The sequence below is a fragment of the Stegodyphus dumicola genome, chromosome 6 (genome assembly GCF_044657685.1).
Source record: "Stegodyphus dumicola isolate Sdum_Otavi_A_Nest chromosome 6, ASM4465768v1".
In the NCBI taxonomy this organism is placed as follows: Eukaryota; Metazoa; Arthropoda; class Arachnida; order Araneae; family Eresidae; genus Stegodyphus; species Stegodyphus dumicola.
Genome location: NC_140773.1, coordinates 62,611,316 through 62,631,299, shown reverse-complemented (window position 1 = coordinate 62,631,299; position 19,984 = coordinate 62,611,316). Strand labels below are relative to the sequence as shown.

The following is a 19,984-nucleotide window of genomic DNA, read 5'->3' as shown; positions in this document are numbered from 1 at the left end:
TAATCACTTCCCTCTTTGTCCAATTTGTTTTATCTAATAGAGGAACTGTTAGAGTTGGACATACCTTTCTCTGTCTAATTCAGACATTATAAGGAAGGTTGAGATTGCGTCAGACTTTTTTGCACTATTTTAACATTTTGTTCGTATTCTTTTTTTACCTCTGAAATTTATCACCAAAAGGCAAGTTTACAAAGGCTTTTAATGCCCTGAGCATTTTGCAATTTAATGTTTTATGGGAAATGAAATGACCAACAACAGTTTTTCTTTTTTCACACAACTTGCTTTATGTAAAATTTAAAGAATTTCAACTGCACAAACATTAATGAAAAGTTATACAATCCTTTTTTCACAAAGAATTTTTTATTAAACAGAAAAATGTACGCTAAATGCGAGAAACAACATTCAAAATAAAATTTCATTTTATACATTTAGATCCTTTGAAAAAAAAATAACTTCACACCATTTGGGGGGGGGTACAGAACTGCACATACATATTTCTTGGCTGAAGCACTGATATAAAAAGATAATCAGACAGGTAAAGCAGACATAAAGAACGATTTCTAACTTTCCAAATCTTAAAACCATTTTTAGCCAGTTTCAAGAAGATGTAACAGAAACTAATATTTCTACTTAATATAAAATAACTTTTTAAAAAATAATAATACTCATATTTTTATTTCTGGTTGCACATTATACTAACAATTACTATGTTACAATTAAGCATACAAAAGAGACAATTCAAAAATATATTAAAGATAGCCATATGTGAGAAAAACAGGCCATATATATAATGCAGCCATATATGAGAAAAAACAGGCACTACAATATTTAATTTTACAAGAATATTTCTTAACTTACATAAATACCTATGTTACGTTATCCCTGTTTATATTTTGTTGTATGGTTGCCAGTTTCCTACTAATTTGCAATATGTAAACCAAAACCACTACGATCCTCTTATATAATTATTACAATCACTACATCTTTTTATATAATTTTAAAGATTTCCAATTTAATAAAAATAGCTGGTATAATTTTTTAAAAAAGAGAGAGAGATAATACTAACAGGCAAAACAAATGCATTTTCAACAGGACTGTCAATCACAGCTATTCCCCATTTCCTTTTCCTCATTTCTTCTAGATCCTTATTAGCATCTAGAATTCGGTTCACCACTGTTTGAACACGCCTTGCATCTGGATGATAGGGAGATAATATTTGGTTCCCAACACTTTCCATTATCTAAAATATTAAGAAGAATAAAATAAGTTAATAACAGACTAATCAAAATAAACAAACAGTTAATGAAAAATGCAATAAGTTATTTCCAAGCATGGTTATAAATTAAGAGCTGGCCCACTCAACTTCAAATCCTACAAATCTTGAAAAAGAGTTGAGATTCGAAAACTTTACTTTTCACTTTTTTCATTATTTAAATCTATAAACCATTAAGCATTTTCAGTCAAAACTTTAGAAAGGTGAGTTTTATTGATGTTCAGTAGAAGTGTTCATTAAAACAGAAACGTGACTATTGCAGTTTTAGTGAATATTAATACCAGTGCCACACTGCAGCAGCCCTGCATATCAACCTTTAATTTTTTGATGGAATTTAGTAATAAATGTTCACTATTTAATTATTAAAATAGAAATGTGACTATTGCAGTTTTAGTGAATATTAATACCAGTACCACATTGTAGCAGCCCTGTATATCAACCATTAATTTTTTGGATGGAATTTAGTAATAAATGTTCAGTATTTATCCAGCTTAACATAAAATAATCCTTATCCACTTGCTTTACTTTAAAAAAAAAGCAAATTTTTCAAGGTAAATAACATAACTAATTTTATATAATTAGCTATCTAACCATTTTGAAAAAAATAAACAATATGTTGAGTTTTTTTTTTTTTTTTTTCTTGCTGACCTTTGATTAAGTTCTTTGATTCTTTATAATTGTTCATAAAAATTTTTAAAAGATTAAGAATGCTTAAGTATGTGTAGATCACATATGATGTATAAAATATATGATGAGATTTCACCTTCATCCATTTTGTATATAGTATGTGATATACAGTTGTCCTTGCGCACTGACTTTTCTCAACAAACTGTTGTTATAAATAATGCTAAGGCAATAATTCATGATCTATAATGGATAAAATAAAAAGCAATATAAAAATTAATATGCTTCATGTTCTTGTGTTACAAAATATGTAATATACATATCTATTTTTGTAACTGCAGCTTTTATTATGAAACATTAATTATACATTTAAAATTACTATAAATAGCTATATTCATAAATACTATTTATAAATAAAAAAAGTAACTTATTTTGAATGAAAAAAAAAGTTTTTATGCTTATGTTATTTTGTATAATTAACATTCACACGTCTTTTATGTAATAAATGACATACAGTTGGTACATTCAGACTGAAAAATTTTAACTGGTAGATCTGAAATTCATTATGATCTGAGATGCTGTGATTCATTAAGATCTGAAATGCTGTGACTAAGATCTGAAATGCTATGAAAGATTTGAAATGCATTCATATCTGAAATGCTGTGAAATAGTTCACACAGCAGCTTTTAGCAATTGTATATCATACATGGCATGTAATACTTACGCGCTGTAATTCAAATTGATTTATTTTTTCTAACTGCTTTGAGTTGAAAGCCATGAAACGTTTTCGTTTGGTAATTGGAGTTTCTTCTAAGTGGGTTATATAATAAATTCCTGACAGGGTGATGACACTAAGTATAGTAACTATAAAAGAATAAAATTTAAATAAGAGGGAAAAAAGGTATGTAAATTTTTAATTCAGAATGTAATAGAATTAATGAACATAATGAAAAATAAAAATACAGATATATAAACCAATTTAAATCAAATATAGTTCATAAGTAACTAAAGAAAATGGATAACAATAGAAAATAACACACTTGAAAAACAAATTGCACGCCAGATAAAAGTTAGATGTTTTATGCACAACTTACAGTAATTCTATTCTGCATCGCAAGAGGTTACTGTATTTGTCAGACAAATAAACATAAAAGCAAATCGTGAAATATACTGCCAATAAATCATTCATATTGCTTGACAACTGCATATATTTCCTATTGTAATCTTGATGCAAGAAAGATACTACTGAGTGTAAAAAAGAAGTCATTGCCTTTGGCTATAATGTTACAAGATGTGAAAACTTCGTTCATGTTTCAATGAAAAAAAAAAAAATTTTTTTTTTTTTTGGCCATGGAATGAAGTGCAATTCACATCATTTTTGCACATATAAACTGTGATTAAATAAAAGTTTGCACTGCTGAGGCCTCTGCAAATCACTGCATGAAGAATCTAAAATCCAATTAATCAAATTCATAATGAGGAAATAATTGTTTTAAAATATCACTCATACTTTACGTTCTAATTTCAGAATGAACACATTACATAATGACCTACAGGCCACTGCAGCATATTTCAGAGAATATCCTGATGATGCTCCCATACAAAAGAGTATGGCTGCAATAGATAGGAATCCATAGGAATTAGACAGGAGAAAACTGACAGCGAGTGACAGTTTATCTGATGAATCCCCTTTCTGATTTTATAGCACAGATGACACATATATCTGGTTGTAATGAAAGTTTTCAGCTAAAAAACGTTTTTAATAAAGTTAGAGGAAAAAAATATGAAAGCAATACCTTTAGTGTGAGTAGTAATCACCATCAAAATCTATGATTTTCTGCAAATGTCTTTGGTAATTTTGGCAAAAGTCTTTGGCTAAGAAACACAAGTCCAAAAACAGATCAACCACATTTTGGATGCCCCATGCATGATGGAAGATAGCACCAGCAAGATGTAGCTGCAGGTGCGAAAAAAAGGTAGAAGTTCAAAGGAGCAAAAATAGTAGGTGTGACAAAAGATCCCATTTGAGTCTGTACAGAGTCCAGCCAGTCAATGTAGTAGACACATCTTGCATTATCTTGATGGAATAGTATTACCTTTTTGCACCAGAACGCAGTTCAACGTTTTTCCTTCACAGCAGTGTCAACATAGACTAGCATCTCACTGTACATCTTACTGTTGAGGGTTTTACCTTTTTCCAGATAATCTTTGTGGATAATACCATGGCAATTTCACCAGATAAAAGGCATGATTTTTTGGGGCTCACAGTGCACACCAACCCCCTTTTCAGCCTATGTTATTCAGGGTTCATACACACTTCTGCATGTGGAAATTAAGTACTTTTAAGGATCATCAATGAAAAAAAATTCAGGACTTATCAAGCAAATAGGAACTGAATAAACTAAAGCAGTTATCTATACCTGAATTTTGCTTTTATTTTATAATACCACTTTTGTAATTTGTACGAATAAAATAAATCTGTATACAGGATACATTATTATTAAACATAATCTAATATATAACTTAATCATAAAAAAAATTCAAGAATAAAATCAACGTCACAAATTTTCAAGTAATTATTAGCATTAAATTATAAAATTTCTTGAAAAATTTATATTTTACATTTGTAACAGTCCCATGTATTTTAAAGAAGATTAGAGGACTTGTGCTTAAATTTTACTAACATTTAGCTTAATATTGATTCTTTCTTTTATGCTTCATTTCATCACATACTCTCTCAGCCCAGAGGTAGTCAGAGCAAATTTTATGTTAAGTGGCATAAATTAAACTGTAAAGTGAAATAATAATCAGCATGACTCATAACAGAAGCTTTGCTGTTGCTTAGAGACAGAGAGCTGCTGATCAGAACAGACATGAACGCCTGATGTCGACAAGTGTTGAAAGTTAGTTGCAAGTTGAAAGTAAGTTAAACTGTAAAGTAAAATATTAATCAGCATGACTCATAACAGAAGCTTGGCTGTTGCCACCGCAGTTGGTTGCTTAGAGAGCTGTTGATCCAAAAAGATGAGAACACCTGACATTGACAAGTGTTGAAAGTTAGTTACCCTTTATCTGACCCAGCTAGTCTCATAGCTTTAGGTAAATTTGTTGGAGTTGTAACCTAACTAATACACAGTATTTAACATAATAAAGTTCTAATAAGCCACTTAAGTGCCAGAGATGTCAAGGTTGTTTTGTATTAATTTAACTGTACAGAATAATTTTTTATGTTAATTTTTACACTTTTGTGTTGTATCTTGCATACACAAAAGGGATTAAGGAAAGGAAACAACTCACCTTAACAAGTAGAGTTAACTTCTAAGGGTGAGCAGTTAGTTACAAATAATTAAATTATTAGTTAGATACTGTTAGTTATAATAGATTTACATGGTTATAATTACGATTTTTTCCTACTTCTAAAAAATATCCATTAAGAAAGCACAAGAACATTTTACAGCAGTTATAATTTATGATATTGATTCTAAAACAATATTAGTATAAATGTACATGAAAAGCTATAAAAAATTTGTTTTGTACCAACAACAAACAACATGTGTATGTGTCTTTTTAACATGAAAATTTTCCATATATTTTAACTAATTTACATAAATATCATTCTTTTTAACACCTTTTCCAAGTTTGTTTTAATAAAATGAATGTTCCCACTAGTTTCTGCTTCATCTCCTAATTTGTTAATGTTTCAACAATGTACATTGAGGGAAAAAAAAAAGGCGGAGACAATTCTATATTTCCCGTTCTACTGGGACAATTGACGAAATTCAAATAGCATTTTTCATGTCTTGAAAGCACGACTTAGGATATATATTAGATTTATAGCACTATTCTAACATAGTTATTTTGACACAAAGTCGGACTTACAAAAAATATTTACAAATATAAATTTTTAAAATATATAATAAAAAATTCAGGGCACAATTTTTAGAATTTGCATCCAGATGGGAAAGTGGTTAGTGACTCTGACTGCCATACTGAAGGACAAAGGTTTGAATATTGGCAAAGGCATGGATGTAAACTGTCTGTCTCTTCATAGGAAGCAACAGTGGCTGCCCGTTAGGTGCCTGCATTCTTAGTGAAATGGTTGGCTGAGAGCTTGGAGTTTTTATTATTATTATTATTTCCAACAATTCTCATTTATAGTTTTCTGAATGTTGAGCTAATGTATCGAGGTTTTGAGTTTGTATCTTTGTTGCAAATTGGAATAGCATGTATACCAAAAAATATCTCTTGTGGTGATGTCTGACTTATGTGATTTTAACAGTTTCCAGGTGGATGAGGTTTAGGTAATAGGGGTTTATAACAAATTTTTTAAATAAATTTATTACTGCTTGAAGCTTATGTAAGAGATATTCTTCCAATTTTCCAAGAAAACCAATAAACAAGCTTTAACAGTCATTTCTCAAAAGTAAAGTTGTCACTGATATAAGTATTGTTGCTTTTTTTCCTCTTCCTTTATGGTTGTATGGAGTTCTTGGATTTGGGGTAAATAACAACGATGCATGACAAAGTATCAAAACACACTTTATTAGCCAGTATTATTCAAGACAGCCCCAAAACCTCGTTCTTACAATCATCGAAGAACTACTATACACATACTGAAACAATTAGCGACACAACCTTCAGATTATCAGGCTATAATGGTGGAGACAGCTTCACAGCAAAGCACCAGAGTACAGCTCCAGACTCTCGTTGGTCGTTCTCAGAACACCATGTACTCTCGAGACTCTCCACGCTACAACTCATGATGCACTCGACGATATATTAGAGTACAGCTCCTGATTTGGTTCAGTCATTTCTAGAGCTCAACACACTCTAAGATGAAACTTGATGATACACTAAAAGACTCTCTCGATGCAGTCGATGACCAACTCGGATATCACTGACTGACTATCAACTTGATGGACTCTCACTGACTCGCTAGACGAGACACTGACTTCGCACGGGCTAACTCTCCACGTACCAGCAGGGTTTATATAGCGTTTTGCTCGTGTTCGAGAACATTCTGGGCTAACCCAGTACGAATTTGTTCCAGAAGGTTTTCCATCCGTCTGTGGCATATCGCCAATTTTTTCGCCAAATGGGTGATTTCTCACCAAATGTGGCAACCCTGCCTTCCCTTGCCACTTTCTGGCAACCCTAAACCTGCTTGCGGGGAAGCTACCTTACCACGGCTGGATATTTCCTAACACTGTCCCCTCCCAAGGACTAGATGCCCCGGGCAGTACAATCCTTGGTCAAAAGCCAAACTCGATACAGACGAAATGTAATAAAACAAACAAATAACATAACTAAAGAGACAAATATTTACACTATGTATAAGTTATATACACAAATTAACCATATAAAAATTTTAAACTATACAAATTAAAGTTCAGAACGAATTTTAGTCTCATGATTTTCATTAAGTTATATCCGGGTCAAATACTTTTTCACTGCAATTCTCAGATGTATTTCTGTTTTGCATATCACAGTCTGGAGATTCAGTTCTTTCAGACTTTAAAGACTTTCAGACTCTGTAGTTTATTTGCATCATGTATATAATTCACTTTGGTATTTTCAGCTGCTGGTTACATGCTCATTTACCTCTATTTCCTGAAAGTCAGTCCCATAAGCATAAGGGCCATGAATAGGATCCGATCCTTTACAAGCAGAAGTATTCAGGTTTAGAATCAAGTCCTTGTCTGCACAACCTGCACTATGAGGCACACACATAGTTTGCGAAGTGGGTGAATCTTCTTGCAATACTGGAGTACTCTGCGTAAGCTGTACATCAGCTTCTTCGATCTCACATGAACTTTCAGATGGTTCAATACTTGTTAACTGTGACTTTGTAACTTCACTATCAGTTTCTACCAACTTAGCAGTCACATTGTCACATTCTTCCATTTCTACTTCAGGCCTATGAGAATCAGATATCTCTTTCTAGTCTTTCATTTCTTCATCTTTTTTATTTCTGTCTTTAATCTTGTTAGATGTTTCATCCATTTCTTGATTTTTTGATTTTTCAGATGCCACTACTGTCATTTTCACATCTTTTGTTCTGGCTCCAATTTTCTCTCTAAACTCCATGATGTCGCTTCTAATCTCCTTTCACTTCACTACCATCTGTTCGCATTTCTCTTGCATCTTTTCTTATATGGCTTTTATTTCGCTCTTGATCTTAGCATTTATGTCTTCCTATCCGGCTTTCATCTCAGCCCTCATCTCTTCATATCCAACTTTTATCTCAGCTAAAAAGTCCATCAAAATCTTCGTTTCCTCTGCCATGACTTCCCTCTGCAGGCAGGTCACTGGCTTTCACTCGCAAATCCCACTTCTGACAGCAGTTGTTGTGTTTTTTCTCTTTCTTTACATTTGTACAGGGTTTGCGGATTTGGGGTAAATAACAACGACACTTGATGAAGTATCAAAACACACTTTATTATCCAGTATTATTCAAGACAGCTCCTAAATCACATTTTTACAGTCTTCAAAGAACTACAGTACAAAGACTGAAATCCGGAAGTCCATTATCCAGAATGATCTAAAATCCGGGCCTCAAAACCACTTACAACATTTCTCTCCTAGGCTTTATGCATGCGCATTTCATTCCCCCTCCTTGCACAATAAAACGTGTGGAGGGCCTCGATTCTTAATTTCACTTCAACGCTAAATAAAATACCTTGTTATTTAAGAAACAAACATTTTAGCACAAATTTGTATGATCAGTAATTTGGCTCCGTTTCTGCGTATATGCTTTTTGGCACACATCTTAAACCGAAACGTTCCACATAGATACATCGTTGATCTGACGCCAACCTAGCAAATCATTATTTATTATACCTTCCTTTCATCACCACATGTTTATCAAAACATGACAACTTGAGTAATGACTCATTGAGCGATGCCTAAACAATTTTTTTTTATGTTAGTAATTGAATAATAAAGGAGTATGGTAACCTTTTATGTTGACATTACGCTTGGCAATGATTACAGATTTAAGTTAAATGCACTAAAAAATGTTGACGAGAAAAAATTTACCAAAAATTTCTTTCCATATGCCAAAAATAGATTTTGTTGATGATACTCATAAACCCAAAGTTTACATTTAGGACTATTTGAATTGAGAATAACTGATTTGTTATTCACATAAACCTAGAACCAGCGCCAGGGCTCTTATGGGTGCACGGAATGGCAGAATTTAGGACCCACATCAGGCGGTAAGATATCTAATGCCGGTCTTCAATAAGGCTTAAGTATATGTGGGAATTTATTTATTCAGAACTCTGATAAGCTTTAAGCATGTGCAAGAAATAGACATAAGTATAATAAATAACTAATACAATTCAGGCTTAGTTATCTCAGTGCACGATACACGATAGATAAAATTTAACGGAACAACTTGTCGTCAGTCGCCAAGCTCATGATGCATAGCCAAATATGTATAGCAAAGGATAGCTAAATTTGATGGTGATAGCTGCTTATTTTAAAGGTTTTCGGATATCGCAAAACAAAGGTGAAATTTTCCAATTAACGGATTTTGTAAAGAAATGTGGAGAAGCGGTAATAAATGAAGATGATATAAAAGAAGTTTTTCATTGTGATGATAATGCTTCTCAGTCATCAATCAATTATGAATAGTGAAATCTGTAGTTTGGTTCCAGATCCAGAAAATACCGCTACCGATAGTGCAGAAAGTAACAGAAAAGTTACTGAAAACAAGAAAATTTTGATTGACAAGTTAGTCGGAATTCTTGAAACAGCAGTAACGGGACTTTAACAATGTAACTAAAGAGATTATGTCTGTCTACAGAATTAAAGAGAAAGTATTAGCAAAAAATGGAGCAACTTAAACAACTCACATTGAAATAAATGTTTAATAAGGTAAACAATATTGCAATATGTTTAATAAGGAGGGCTGTGGAGTCAGAATTGGAGTAGGGCAGACTTTTGAGGTGAAAGGAGTTGGAGTCGCTAAATACAGGTCGACTCCGACTCCAGTTTTCATTGGACAGTTTGAATTTGAAATAAATTAAAATGAATTAAAAAAAATAATGACAAGCTGAGTTATTACTTTTATTTATGGACTGTATACATTAATAAATAGCTATTTGCTATTTTATTGACCTATTAATAAATAAATATAAGGAAGGCGGATGGATGTCATATTTGCCATTAGTGATTAAACTGATTCATTCAGTTACTTCATTCAGTTACGAATCTCAGTGATAAATTTAGGTAAGCAACAATAGCAGCAGGAACTCCTAAATTGATGCCATTCTTATGAAGCGAGCAGGAAAAGGAGCAATTATTGATCAAGCAATGCAATAAGGAAGTACATACAATGTACGTCCAGAAAGTAAGTTCCGTTTGGTAATAAAAGTAAATTGTGTACAGCTTCAGAAAAGTTATTTATTGCCTAAAATGCAACAACTCTTAAACTACTTTTCCACATAACTGCCGAAATATTGCAGGCATTTGTCATAGCGTGGCACAAGTTTTTGTATGCCTTCTTCATAGAAATTTGCCACCTGTGTCTTCAACCAGTTGGAAACAGTTTCTTTCAGCTCGTCGTCATTGTTGAAGTGTTGACCGCCAAGGAAAGACTTAAGATGTAAGAACAGATGAAAGTCGCTAAGAGCGAGGTCAGGGCTGTATGGAGGATGGTCAAACACGTCCCAGCCAAATCCCTGAAGGAGGTTTTTCGTCACATTTGCAGTGTGTGGTCGTGCGTTGTCGTGAAGAAAAACAACACCTTTTGACAGCAATCCTCGGCGCTTATTCTGTATTGCACGGCGCAATTTCCGAAGTGTCTCGCAATAAGCATCTGCTCTGATTGTTTGATCATGCGGTAAGAAATCAATGAGTAAGATGCCTTTTCAGTCCCAGAACACTGTGCACATCATTTTTCGAGGTGTCAAGATTTGCTTCGGCTTAACCTTTGCTGGGGATGAAGTGTGCCTCCATTCCACTGATTGCCGCTTACTTTCAGGGGTGTCGTAAGAAACCCAAATTTCATCTCCTGTGACTATCTGTGTCAGAAATTCTTCGCCACTTTCAGCATAACGGGTCAAAAACTGAAGTGCACTACCCATCCATTTTGTTTCGTGTTGCTCAGTAAGAATCTTTGGTACCTAACATGAGCAAAGTTTACGAAATTTCAGTTTTTCGGTAACAATTTCATGCATTAGTGATCGTGAAATTTGGGGAAATTCCATAGCGAGAGTACTAATTGTAAACCTTCGGTTTTCATGGATCTTGTCATCAATAGTGTGAACCAGTTCTTCTGTAACCAAAGATGGACGCCCACTTCGTTCTTCATCATGCACATCACTACGTCCGTCATTGAACTTTCAGAAACATCTTCTCACCATTGAATCACTCATCACTTTTGGTCCATAAACATCGCAAATTTGCCTATAAATTTCACTAGGTTTCACTTTCCTTGCATTCAGAAAACGAATCACAGATCTGATTTCACAAGCGGTGGGATTTTCAATCAACACCGACATTGTAAACATGCACAACAAAGCATACGTGACTGACAGCGATCTCCAAATGGCGCACGTTTATTCTCCTTGATACAGAGCGTCTACTGCACATGTGCAGAACTGCGATCACAGAGCTACAGCGGAGATAAATTGAAACAGAACTTACTTTCTGGACGTGCCTCATTTATTTTATGATAAAGAAGTTTTAAGAATTAAGAACTTTTTTAGGAGATGTAGATAACCCTAATATTTCACTAACAGAAAGACTGTGGAATGATCTTGCAGAATTGGAAACCCTTCTTTCTATACCATATATAGCCACAAAAAAGCTGCAATCTGAAGAATTGACAGGAGGAGAGAATGGGATGTTTGTTCTTTTTGAAATGGACTGTTTATTGCAGAAGGAATCATTTCTTCAATGAAGAAAAGAGAAACTAGTTTGCTATACAATGAGAACTTGCTGGGATCAATATATGTAGATCCGAAACACAGAATTTTCTTGGATGACAAACAAGTTAAAAAGGCAAAGAAAGTCATCTATGAACTTTCATTAAGAATGAAATTATTCTCAGAACAATTGAAGAATTCGAATCAGGACAGTCAAACTGCAGACATTGCAATTGAGTCTATCATCCTTTTCCACTGATGAATTAGATTTTGAGAAATATTTTTGGATAATATTGAAAAGGCTAAGGCAAAGCGAATGAGAGCTTTAGATATAAAAATGAGAAAATACAAACAAGATTTCTACACGGCCTTTGAAGAAATAGAAAAATATATGATTGCGCTTGCAAGATGCCTCTTTTAGAAGTTCTAAAAATCTATCCTGAAAAGTTAAATGAAGTAGCCCTAACAGTAACAGTTCTTCCTTCTACTCAAGTTAGTGTGGAAAGACTCTTCTCAGCTCTGACATTTATCAAATTGTATCTATGGCCCTCCAACAAAGAAAATCCTGTCGAAGCTATACTGTTTCTTAGAAATAACTAATGCCAGGTTTCCATTTCATAATAAATGCCAATTAATATAAATAATTTGCTATGCCATGAATTCTTCCCCTGCAGCATCTATTACTTCTTTTATATTAAAAAAATAAGCTGTAACCCATGTGTATATGTTTACATATATATATGTCGTATGATCTTAAATTCATTTAGTGTGAAAACAAAATACTACTACTTGCGCAATTGCTGCAAAGTAAGTTAATAATAATTTATTTACTAAAAAATTTATGAATTGATTATATTATCTAAGCTTAATAATAGTAGGATTATCTTAAAAGATTGAATCCATACTAGTAAGTTATATTGTGAAAGATGTTTTGAAGTAACTTGAAAGTAAAATGTTAAAAATGTTTTAACGGGGACTGGAATTAAATCATCAATAACAAAATTTCAATTGTAAAAGGAATAAATTAAATGCATGTATTCATTGTCATTGACCGTAAATTAGTTGACTTTTCAAGGGGAACAAACCAACTCCCATTCAATGAACAATAACTAATAAATAAATACGAAGGTGTTTCGTCTTCATTTGAGCAATAAGGTTAAGCCAAACCGGCAATTCAAGTCAGGCCAAATATTTCCGTGAATAGAAGGGATTATAAGCCAATGCTGATATTCAAAGAACTTATTCCTATTATGCATTTTAGCCAATTCAATTTTGAGTGAAAAAGCAATTTCTGCAGTCAATTTCTATAAAGCTCGAGTAACCGTCCCCCGACACTCTCGTGTTTATGCATTTGAGTTCAATATTATTTGTAAAAATTAAACATTGGAAATTGTCATTATGAAGTAGAATTCAAAGTAGTTGATATAAACATTAGAAAATTACAAAATATAAGATAAATAATGCAAACTTTGCAAAAAAAAAATAAAAAATAATATTAAAATAAAAAATATAATAAGAAAAGTGAATGTACATGAAGATATAAGGGCCAGGAAAAGTATTAATTAACTTACGTTCTTTCTAGTGGGGAGTGGGCAAAGTGTTCTCTTCGCGTCTGACTCAGAAGTGTAGTGTTTCCGAAAAATTCTTAGCGGCAGCAGGGGCATATCAGTCGGTAAGACTTTGGTGAAGTAATTTATGGTAGTGGGTGGGACTCGGAATTCTTAAGGGATGTATTCTGTGGAGTTCTTATTTGAGTGAAACCTTCTGTTAAAATTATTTTGAAAATACTAGTGAATGGAAATGAATTAATTTCTGGCTAATTGTCGTGTCGAAACTATTAAGAATTTAAGAAAGGAAAAAAGGAATTTTCACTGTCAAAGAGCTATTTGACAGACTAAAGATTATGAAATAGGCCCATTTGAGGGAGTCGGAGTCGAAGTCGAAGTCATTAAATTTCCAGGAGTCGGAGTCAGTCATTTTTCCTACTGACTCCCCAGCCCTGTTAATAAATTACAATATAAAGCTTTTTTTTTTTTTTTGTAAATTTTGGTACCCTATAGATCATAAATACTTCATTATTTCATAAATCACGATTTCATATTTTTAATTTTATAATTTCTACATGAAATCTTACTAGATTTAAACTAATGATCTAATATTCAGAAAAATCCGAAATCGCCGAAGTCCCAACGAGTCCGGATTTCGGACTTTGTACTGTACTATAAACATGCTGAAATAATCAGCGACACAGCCTTCAGATTATCAGGCTATAAAAGTGCAGATAGCTTCCCGGCAAAGAAACCGAGTACAGCTCCCGACTCTCCTCGATCGTTCTCAGAACTCTACGTACTTTTAAGACTCAGCACGCTACAACTCGTGATGCACTAGAGTACAGCTCCTGACTCGGTACAGTCATTCCCGAAGCTCAACGCACTCTAAGATGAAACTCAATGATGCACTAACTCACGATACACTAAAAGACTCTCTTGATGCACTCGGAAATCACTAACTGACTATCAATTTGATGGACTCTCACTGACTCACGATTGACTCGCTAGACGAGACACTGACTCAGCACGGACTAACTCTCCACGTACCAGCAGGGATTATATAGCTTTTGGCTTGCATTCGAGAACATTCTGGGCTAAACCAGTAAGAATTTGTTCCAAAAGGTTCTCCATCCGTCTATGGCACTGCCAATTTTATTGCTAAATGTGGCAACCCTGCCTCCCATTAGCCATTTTCTGGCAACCCTAAACCTTTGCGGGGAAGGTATCTTACCACAGCTGGACATTTTGTAACAATATCATATAATAGCAAATTTACCATAACTTTTCCCTACTACTCAATTATTCCACACATATGCTCAGTTTAAAAGATTTGGTTATAAACTTGCCATTATCAAAATTCCATCCATCTGGAAATTGTTAAGATCAGATAAATCAGACATCACCACAGGAGATGCTTCTTGTGTATGTACACACATTCCAATTCACAACAAAAAATAGAAGCAAAGAAACTCAATATATTGGCTCAGCATCCAGAAGTCTACCAATACGAATTGCCAAACATAAAATAATCTCCAAGCTCTCTGCCAATCACTTTATCAATTAAAGAGCATATCTTCAGTCAAATACTTCACTGAGCATCCACACTCAATAATGGAATGGGACAAGGCTGAAATCCTGATGAAACCTCACAACAAAAATGCCTCAAAATTAGAGATATGCTTGAAATAACCATCAAGCCATGTTGGAAGAGAGACTTTCCCTTCACTCTTTCATACATCTTGACACCAATTCTGAGTACAACCCAGTGAAAACTAAAAATAAAGATGATAAATGTGATGAAACTATACATTCTATCCCCAGCTAATGAATCAGATGGGTCGCCTGCGAAAGCTCATGCACTTTCATTTATGTTTAAAGGTAGTTTGATTCTGTCAACCTAGAATATTTTATCTCATTATTTAAAATTTATATGATACCTCTAAATAGTTTTTCATTACAGAATAAATTCTGTATATTTTTGTTGGTGTACTGATACTATATGACATATCATATTCAGTATCTTATATTTGATGAAAATATACGTAGGTTGGGGCAAAAGTCATGGCAACTATTTTTTTTCTTGAAGATACCAGTCCAGTTGGAAAATGTGACATATACAGATGAAAGGACAAGGTCTTAACTACATGTGTAGACAATGAATAGCACTGAAATATCATAACACACGAATTTATTATGGTAGTATACAGGGCAATATGGCCTTCACCATGCAAAAGAATGACAACACAATACACATAAAGTTTACGTGACAAACCTGGGCCTAAAGACCCTCGATGTAGTCCCCTGCTACTGTCACCACACGCTGCCAATGATGTGGGAGGCACTGAATACCATCTGCCTCAGCATTTGCCGCACCATGTGTGAATCGGGTCATCTGCTGGCGCACAGCATTAGCAATGTCCTCTTGTGTTGCAAACCGCCTACCACGTATTGGTTCCTTAATCTTGGGAATGAGATCAAAGTCACAGGGCAAAAGGTCAGGAGAGTAAGGTGGATGCTCCAATTCTTCCCATCCCCAACGTCGGAGTAGCTGCCGTACACACTCTGCTTTATGGGGTTTTGCATTGTTGTGCAGAATTATTGCACTGTCCACAAGATCCGGACGTTTGTCCCAAACGCCATGTCATACCTGTCGCACCAGGAAGTCCCTGTAGTACTGTGCGGTCACTGTTCTGCCATAAGGAACAAAGTGGCAAACAATGACACCCCTGATGTCATATGCGATGATCAACATCAATTTGACTGTGGAAGGATTCTGACAGACCTTCTGCTGCCTTGGTGATCCACGATGTTGCCACTCCGTGGACTGACGCTTCAGTTCGTATGCCCTGGCCCAATCGATGGCGATTATTCGTGACAAGAATTGATCGCTGTCCTGTTGCCAGCGTGCAAAGTAGTCGGAACATATTGTATGGCGCACCCACCTTTAAACTTCTGTCAGTGCATGCGGTACCCACCGCAAAGCAATTTTGCATAGCTGTAGCTCATTACGCAATATCCTGTGGACGGTGCGTTTTTTGATGCCACTTGCCCTCTCTAACTCCAGTAACATCCATCGTCTGTCTTCATCCAAGAGGTGCTCGATGATGGCACGTATTAAGTCCGACCACACACTTACTGGTCGTCCCGAACGTTGCTCATCACTGGTTGGCACACGTCCTTACTGAAACTTTCTTATCCACCGTGCTACTGTACGATATGAAAGGGCATTATTCCCAAGGGCTTCTACTAATTCACTATGACATTCCATCACATTTCTCCCTTGGAGAACGGCTATTTTGATGTAAGCGTGCTGCTCAACAGGGGTTACTTCCATCTCGCACGACACTCACCAACTGACTGATTTCAGAGCCCTCGCTACCACAGAGCCTAATGTTGTTCTGCATACACACTATGCCTGCAGAACTTCCACACGACACATATACGTTTTGTGATCCGGCCCCAAACCTCGTATATCACAGATTTTATGTAATTTTGAATGCATGGAATTAATTGCACATTGTACATCTCTCCCAATATCACAGTATTAAATAAGTTTATACATTATTCTTACTTCCAATTTTTCTTCTGTTTTCCTTTATCACATTCAAGAAATATTTCTTCTTGTTAGGTGGTAAATCTCTCCACCATTTCCTAAAACCTCTAAAATTAGAAATATACAAATGAAAGGGAATAAAACAATGTATTTTGAACAAACATTACAAGAAAAAGCAGAAAAACATACATCTAATCAGTTTTATAACTTATTACTTACACGTTTCGTATATTTAATTACTCTTGGAAACTGCTATTAATATATCCAAATAGTAACAGATTTTTTTTTTTAAACTAAAATGAAATTTTTCACTCAAGTAGACTGGTAAGGATCATACTCACATAGACACTTAAGAATACAAATTCACCATTTTATTTTTATTACTTTATAATCGAGCCTACTATTCTTTCTAACTTTCAAAGTACAATCAGTATTTTAACATACTAAATAAACATTTTTCCAGTTAATTTGAAGCAAGTAACCCAACTCAGAAAACAGCTTGAAATACCTGGGGGCTGGGAAATATCAGGTGGAAAGGAAAACAAGGTATGGAATTCCTGGATTCCAGTTTTGTAAAAGTTGCCTAAAATAATCTAAGCATACAGATATTCATATATATTACCAGCTTTGTTTGAATTAGCCTTCTACATTAACTCCCATTCTCAGGAATTAATTTATAATAATTTACATGAATAACATCCTGTAAGCGGGATATACTTTCTAGGTTTGTGGATGATATGGCCATCTTACGATGATTTGAGTACCTCAATTTTGCTATAGATATAGCACATATTCACATATACACAGTAGTAGCTGGACCTAATAAATGGCAAATAAAAAAACAATGTAACAAATAAGGAGTAAAAACAATAACACTTATGCACTTAAGGATGTATAATGCAAACCAGTTTTAATTTTGGCAGTGTAAGTCTTGAATTCCATGGTAACATGAAAGCCAGTATAAACTAAAAGAGGCCAGCTTGACATTCTGGTTAATGCTGCAGCACAGTAGCACCATTAGTTAATATACATGTGAAGCTGTTATTTTTGGCCCAACTGAAAGATGTAACTTAGAGAGAGAATTCCAAAGGGATGAGAACTCATGATCATACTGCACAATCAAATATGCTCTCACAGTTCTGTGGCTAATATTTAGATCTGTTTCTCAGTGACAGCTTAGGCTGGTCATTAAATAACTCACAGTCCACTGCCAGCATTCAAGATTGTAGTAATGAAGGATGTGGTTTATTGCAACTGAGTCCCTCTTGTGAATGTCGATGTGACTAATTGTTGTGTTGAAGGGCTGCAACCCAGAGCATGAGTGCATTTTATTGGACATTTGTTACATTACGGAACATGTAAGGGAGCACTCTAGTATTATCTGCTGCTTATCCCCAAGAGGGCAGAAATACATATTCTTATTGCATTCATCATCAGTGTGAAGGACGAGGCCCATTATGTGCACACATCCATCTTACAGAAAAAACTGTATTTAACTGTAAGTGTAAAGCCATTATTCACTGATTCTGTCATACGTGTAATAGTTGTGTGATCATACATATAGAATACCACTGGTAACCAATCAACATTCAAATTCAGAAAGAGGTCTCAGTAATGGGCCCACAATTTCGAATGTACTTTTGGTTGTGCAGTAAATCTTGAGTTTGTAACCCTGTAATTTTGCTAAGGATAAAATATCAATCCAAATGAACGGTAATGCAACTTGTATTAAATAAAAAATGCCTTAACTATAGCTTAATAATTACTAGTTTCCAATTACAGTACAAAGTCCGTAATCCAGACTCATCGGGACTTCGGCGATTCCGATTAGGGGTTTTTCCTGATCATAGATCATCAATTTAAATCTGGTAAGATGGCATGCAGAAACGATACAATTAAAAATATGAAATCGTAATTTATAAAATAAAGAACAATTATGATGTAAAGGATATCAAAATTTACAAAAAAAGCTTAATATTTATTTGTTTACTTTATTAAACATTTCTTTCAATGCAAGTTGTTTAAGATGCTTCCACAAAAAATTCAAAAAGTTCTTTGTGTCATATATAGTGAACTTTCCAATGCCATACTTCTCCCATAAATTTGAGACGGATAGGGCTTTATCCATTTTTGCAGTAATTTTACTTTTTGTTTAATGGACATAGAAACATGCTTTCGCTTTGTAGATCCTTTGGCAGCTCCAGAATTGGAAACTCTTTTTGATATAATCGAAAGTTCAAGCTTAATTTTTATAAAATTGTTCTAACAGTCTGCAAAAAATAATAAGCCGGATCCAATTAGAAGATTAAGGAACAACATAACCTGCAACATTAACTGAAATGTCTTAGATAATTTTAGCCTAGCTTATACCGTCTGTTATACATTAAACGTGCATGCATAAATGCATTATGCATTTATGCATGCACATAAAGTTTGTAGCTTTGAGGTCCAGATTATAGATCATTCCGGATTGTGGGCGTCCAGATTACAGACTTTGTACTGTATAACTCTATTAATTACATTAATTTAAACTCTATATACAACTTTTACACAGAATCAGAAGCTTAAAAATTAATGATAAGAGAAAATTATTCAGACAAAATATCTCTATATATGTCTGAAGAATTTTTGGCACTTTTCACTCCCACCAGATTACTTTCACTCTCACCGAACAGCCCCAAGAAAGTATGGATGAGACATCCATGTTTGCAACATGGATTTATGTAGCAGCCTGCAATGTCACCAAAGCTATTTTTATGATCATTCACCTAGCACATAGCACACACACATGTTTGAGTACATGTGGATTTTGGAATCCAACAGTTATGTTTCTGATTATTATTCATTTTTGAACTGAGTAAATTTGTTTTTATCATAACAAATCATAATGAAACTGTGAAGCTTGATCTCTTTTATTTTCATTACTCTGGAGTCTTTCATTGGAGTGTACACTGAAATTTCAACTGTTCTTTGGCAATCTTTATCATCTTCTGCACACAGTGCTGAGTTAGGGCAAACTCTGATATTTTGCTTTACAAAGTTCATAACTTTTCAGTGGGACTGTAGATAATAAAAAAGTATCAATTTTTTTGCTACATATAATTTCCAA

The 19,984-nt window shown here is 34.2% G+C and overlaps 1 protein-coding gene across 4 annotated transcripts in view; it reads right to left on the bottom strand.

The window, feature by feature from the left end:
- LOC118182538 (metalloendopeptidase OMA1, mitochondrial-like) overlaps positions 1 to 19,984 on the bottom strand; it is an 84,198-nt gene that overhangs the window by 54,244 nt on the left and 9,970 nt on the right. For all 4 annotated transcript variants that reach the window (XM_085818404.1, XM_085818405.1, XM_085818406.1 and 1 more), the window contains exons 2-4: positions 16,894 to 16,982; positions 2,622 to 2,761; positions 1,067 to 1,240 (exon numbers count right to left, since the gene is read on the bottom strand). In XM_085818404.1, coding sequence (XP_085674530.1) covers positions 1,067 to 1,240; positions 2,622 to 2,761; positions 16,894 to 16,982 — 403 coding nt within the window. The remainder of the gene's footprint in view (positions 1 to 1,066; positions 1,241 to 2,621; positions 2,762 to 16,893; positions 16,983 to 19,984) is intronic.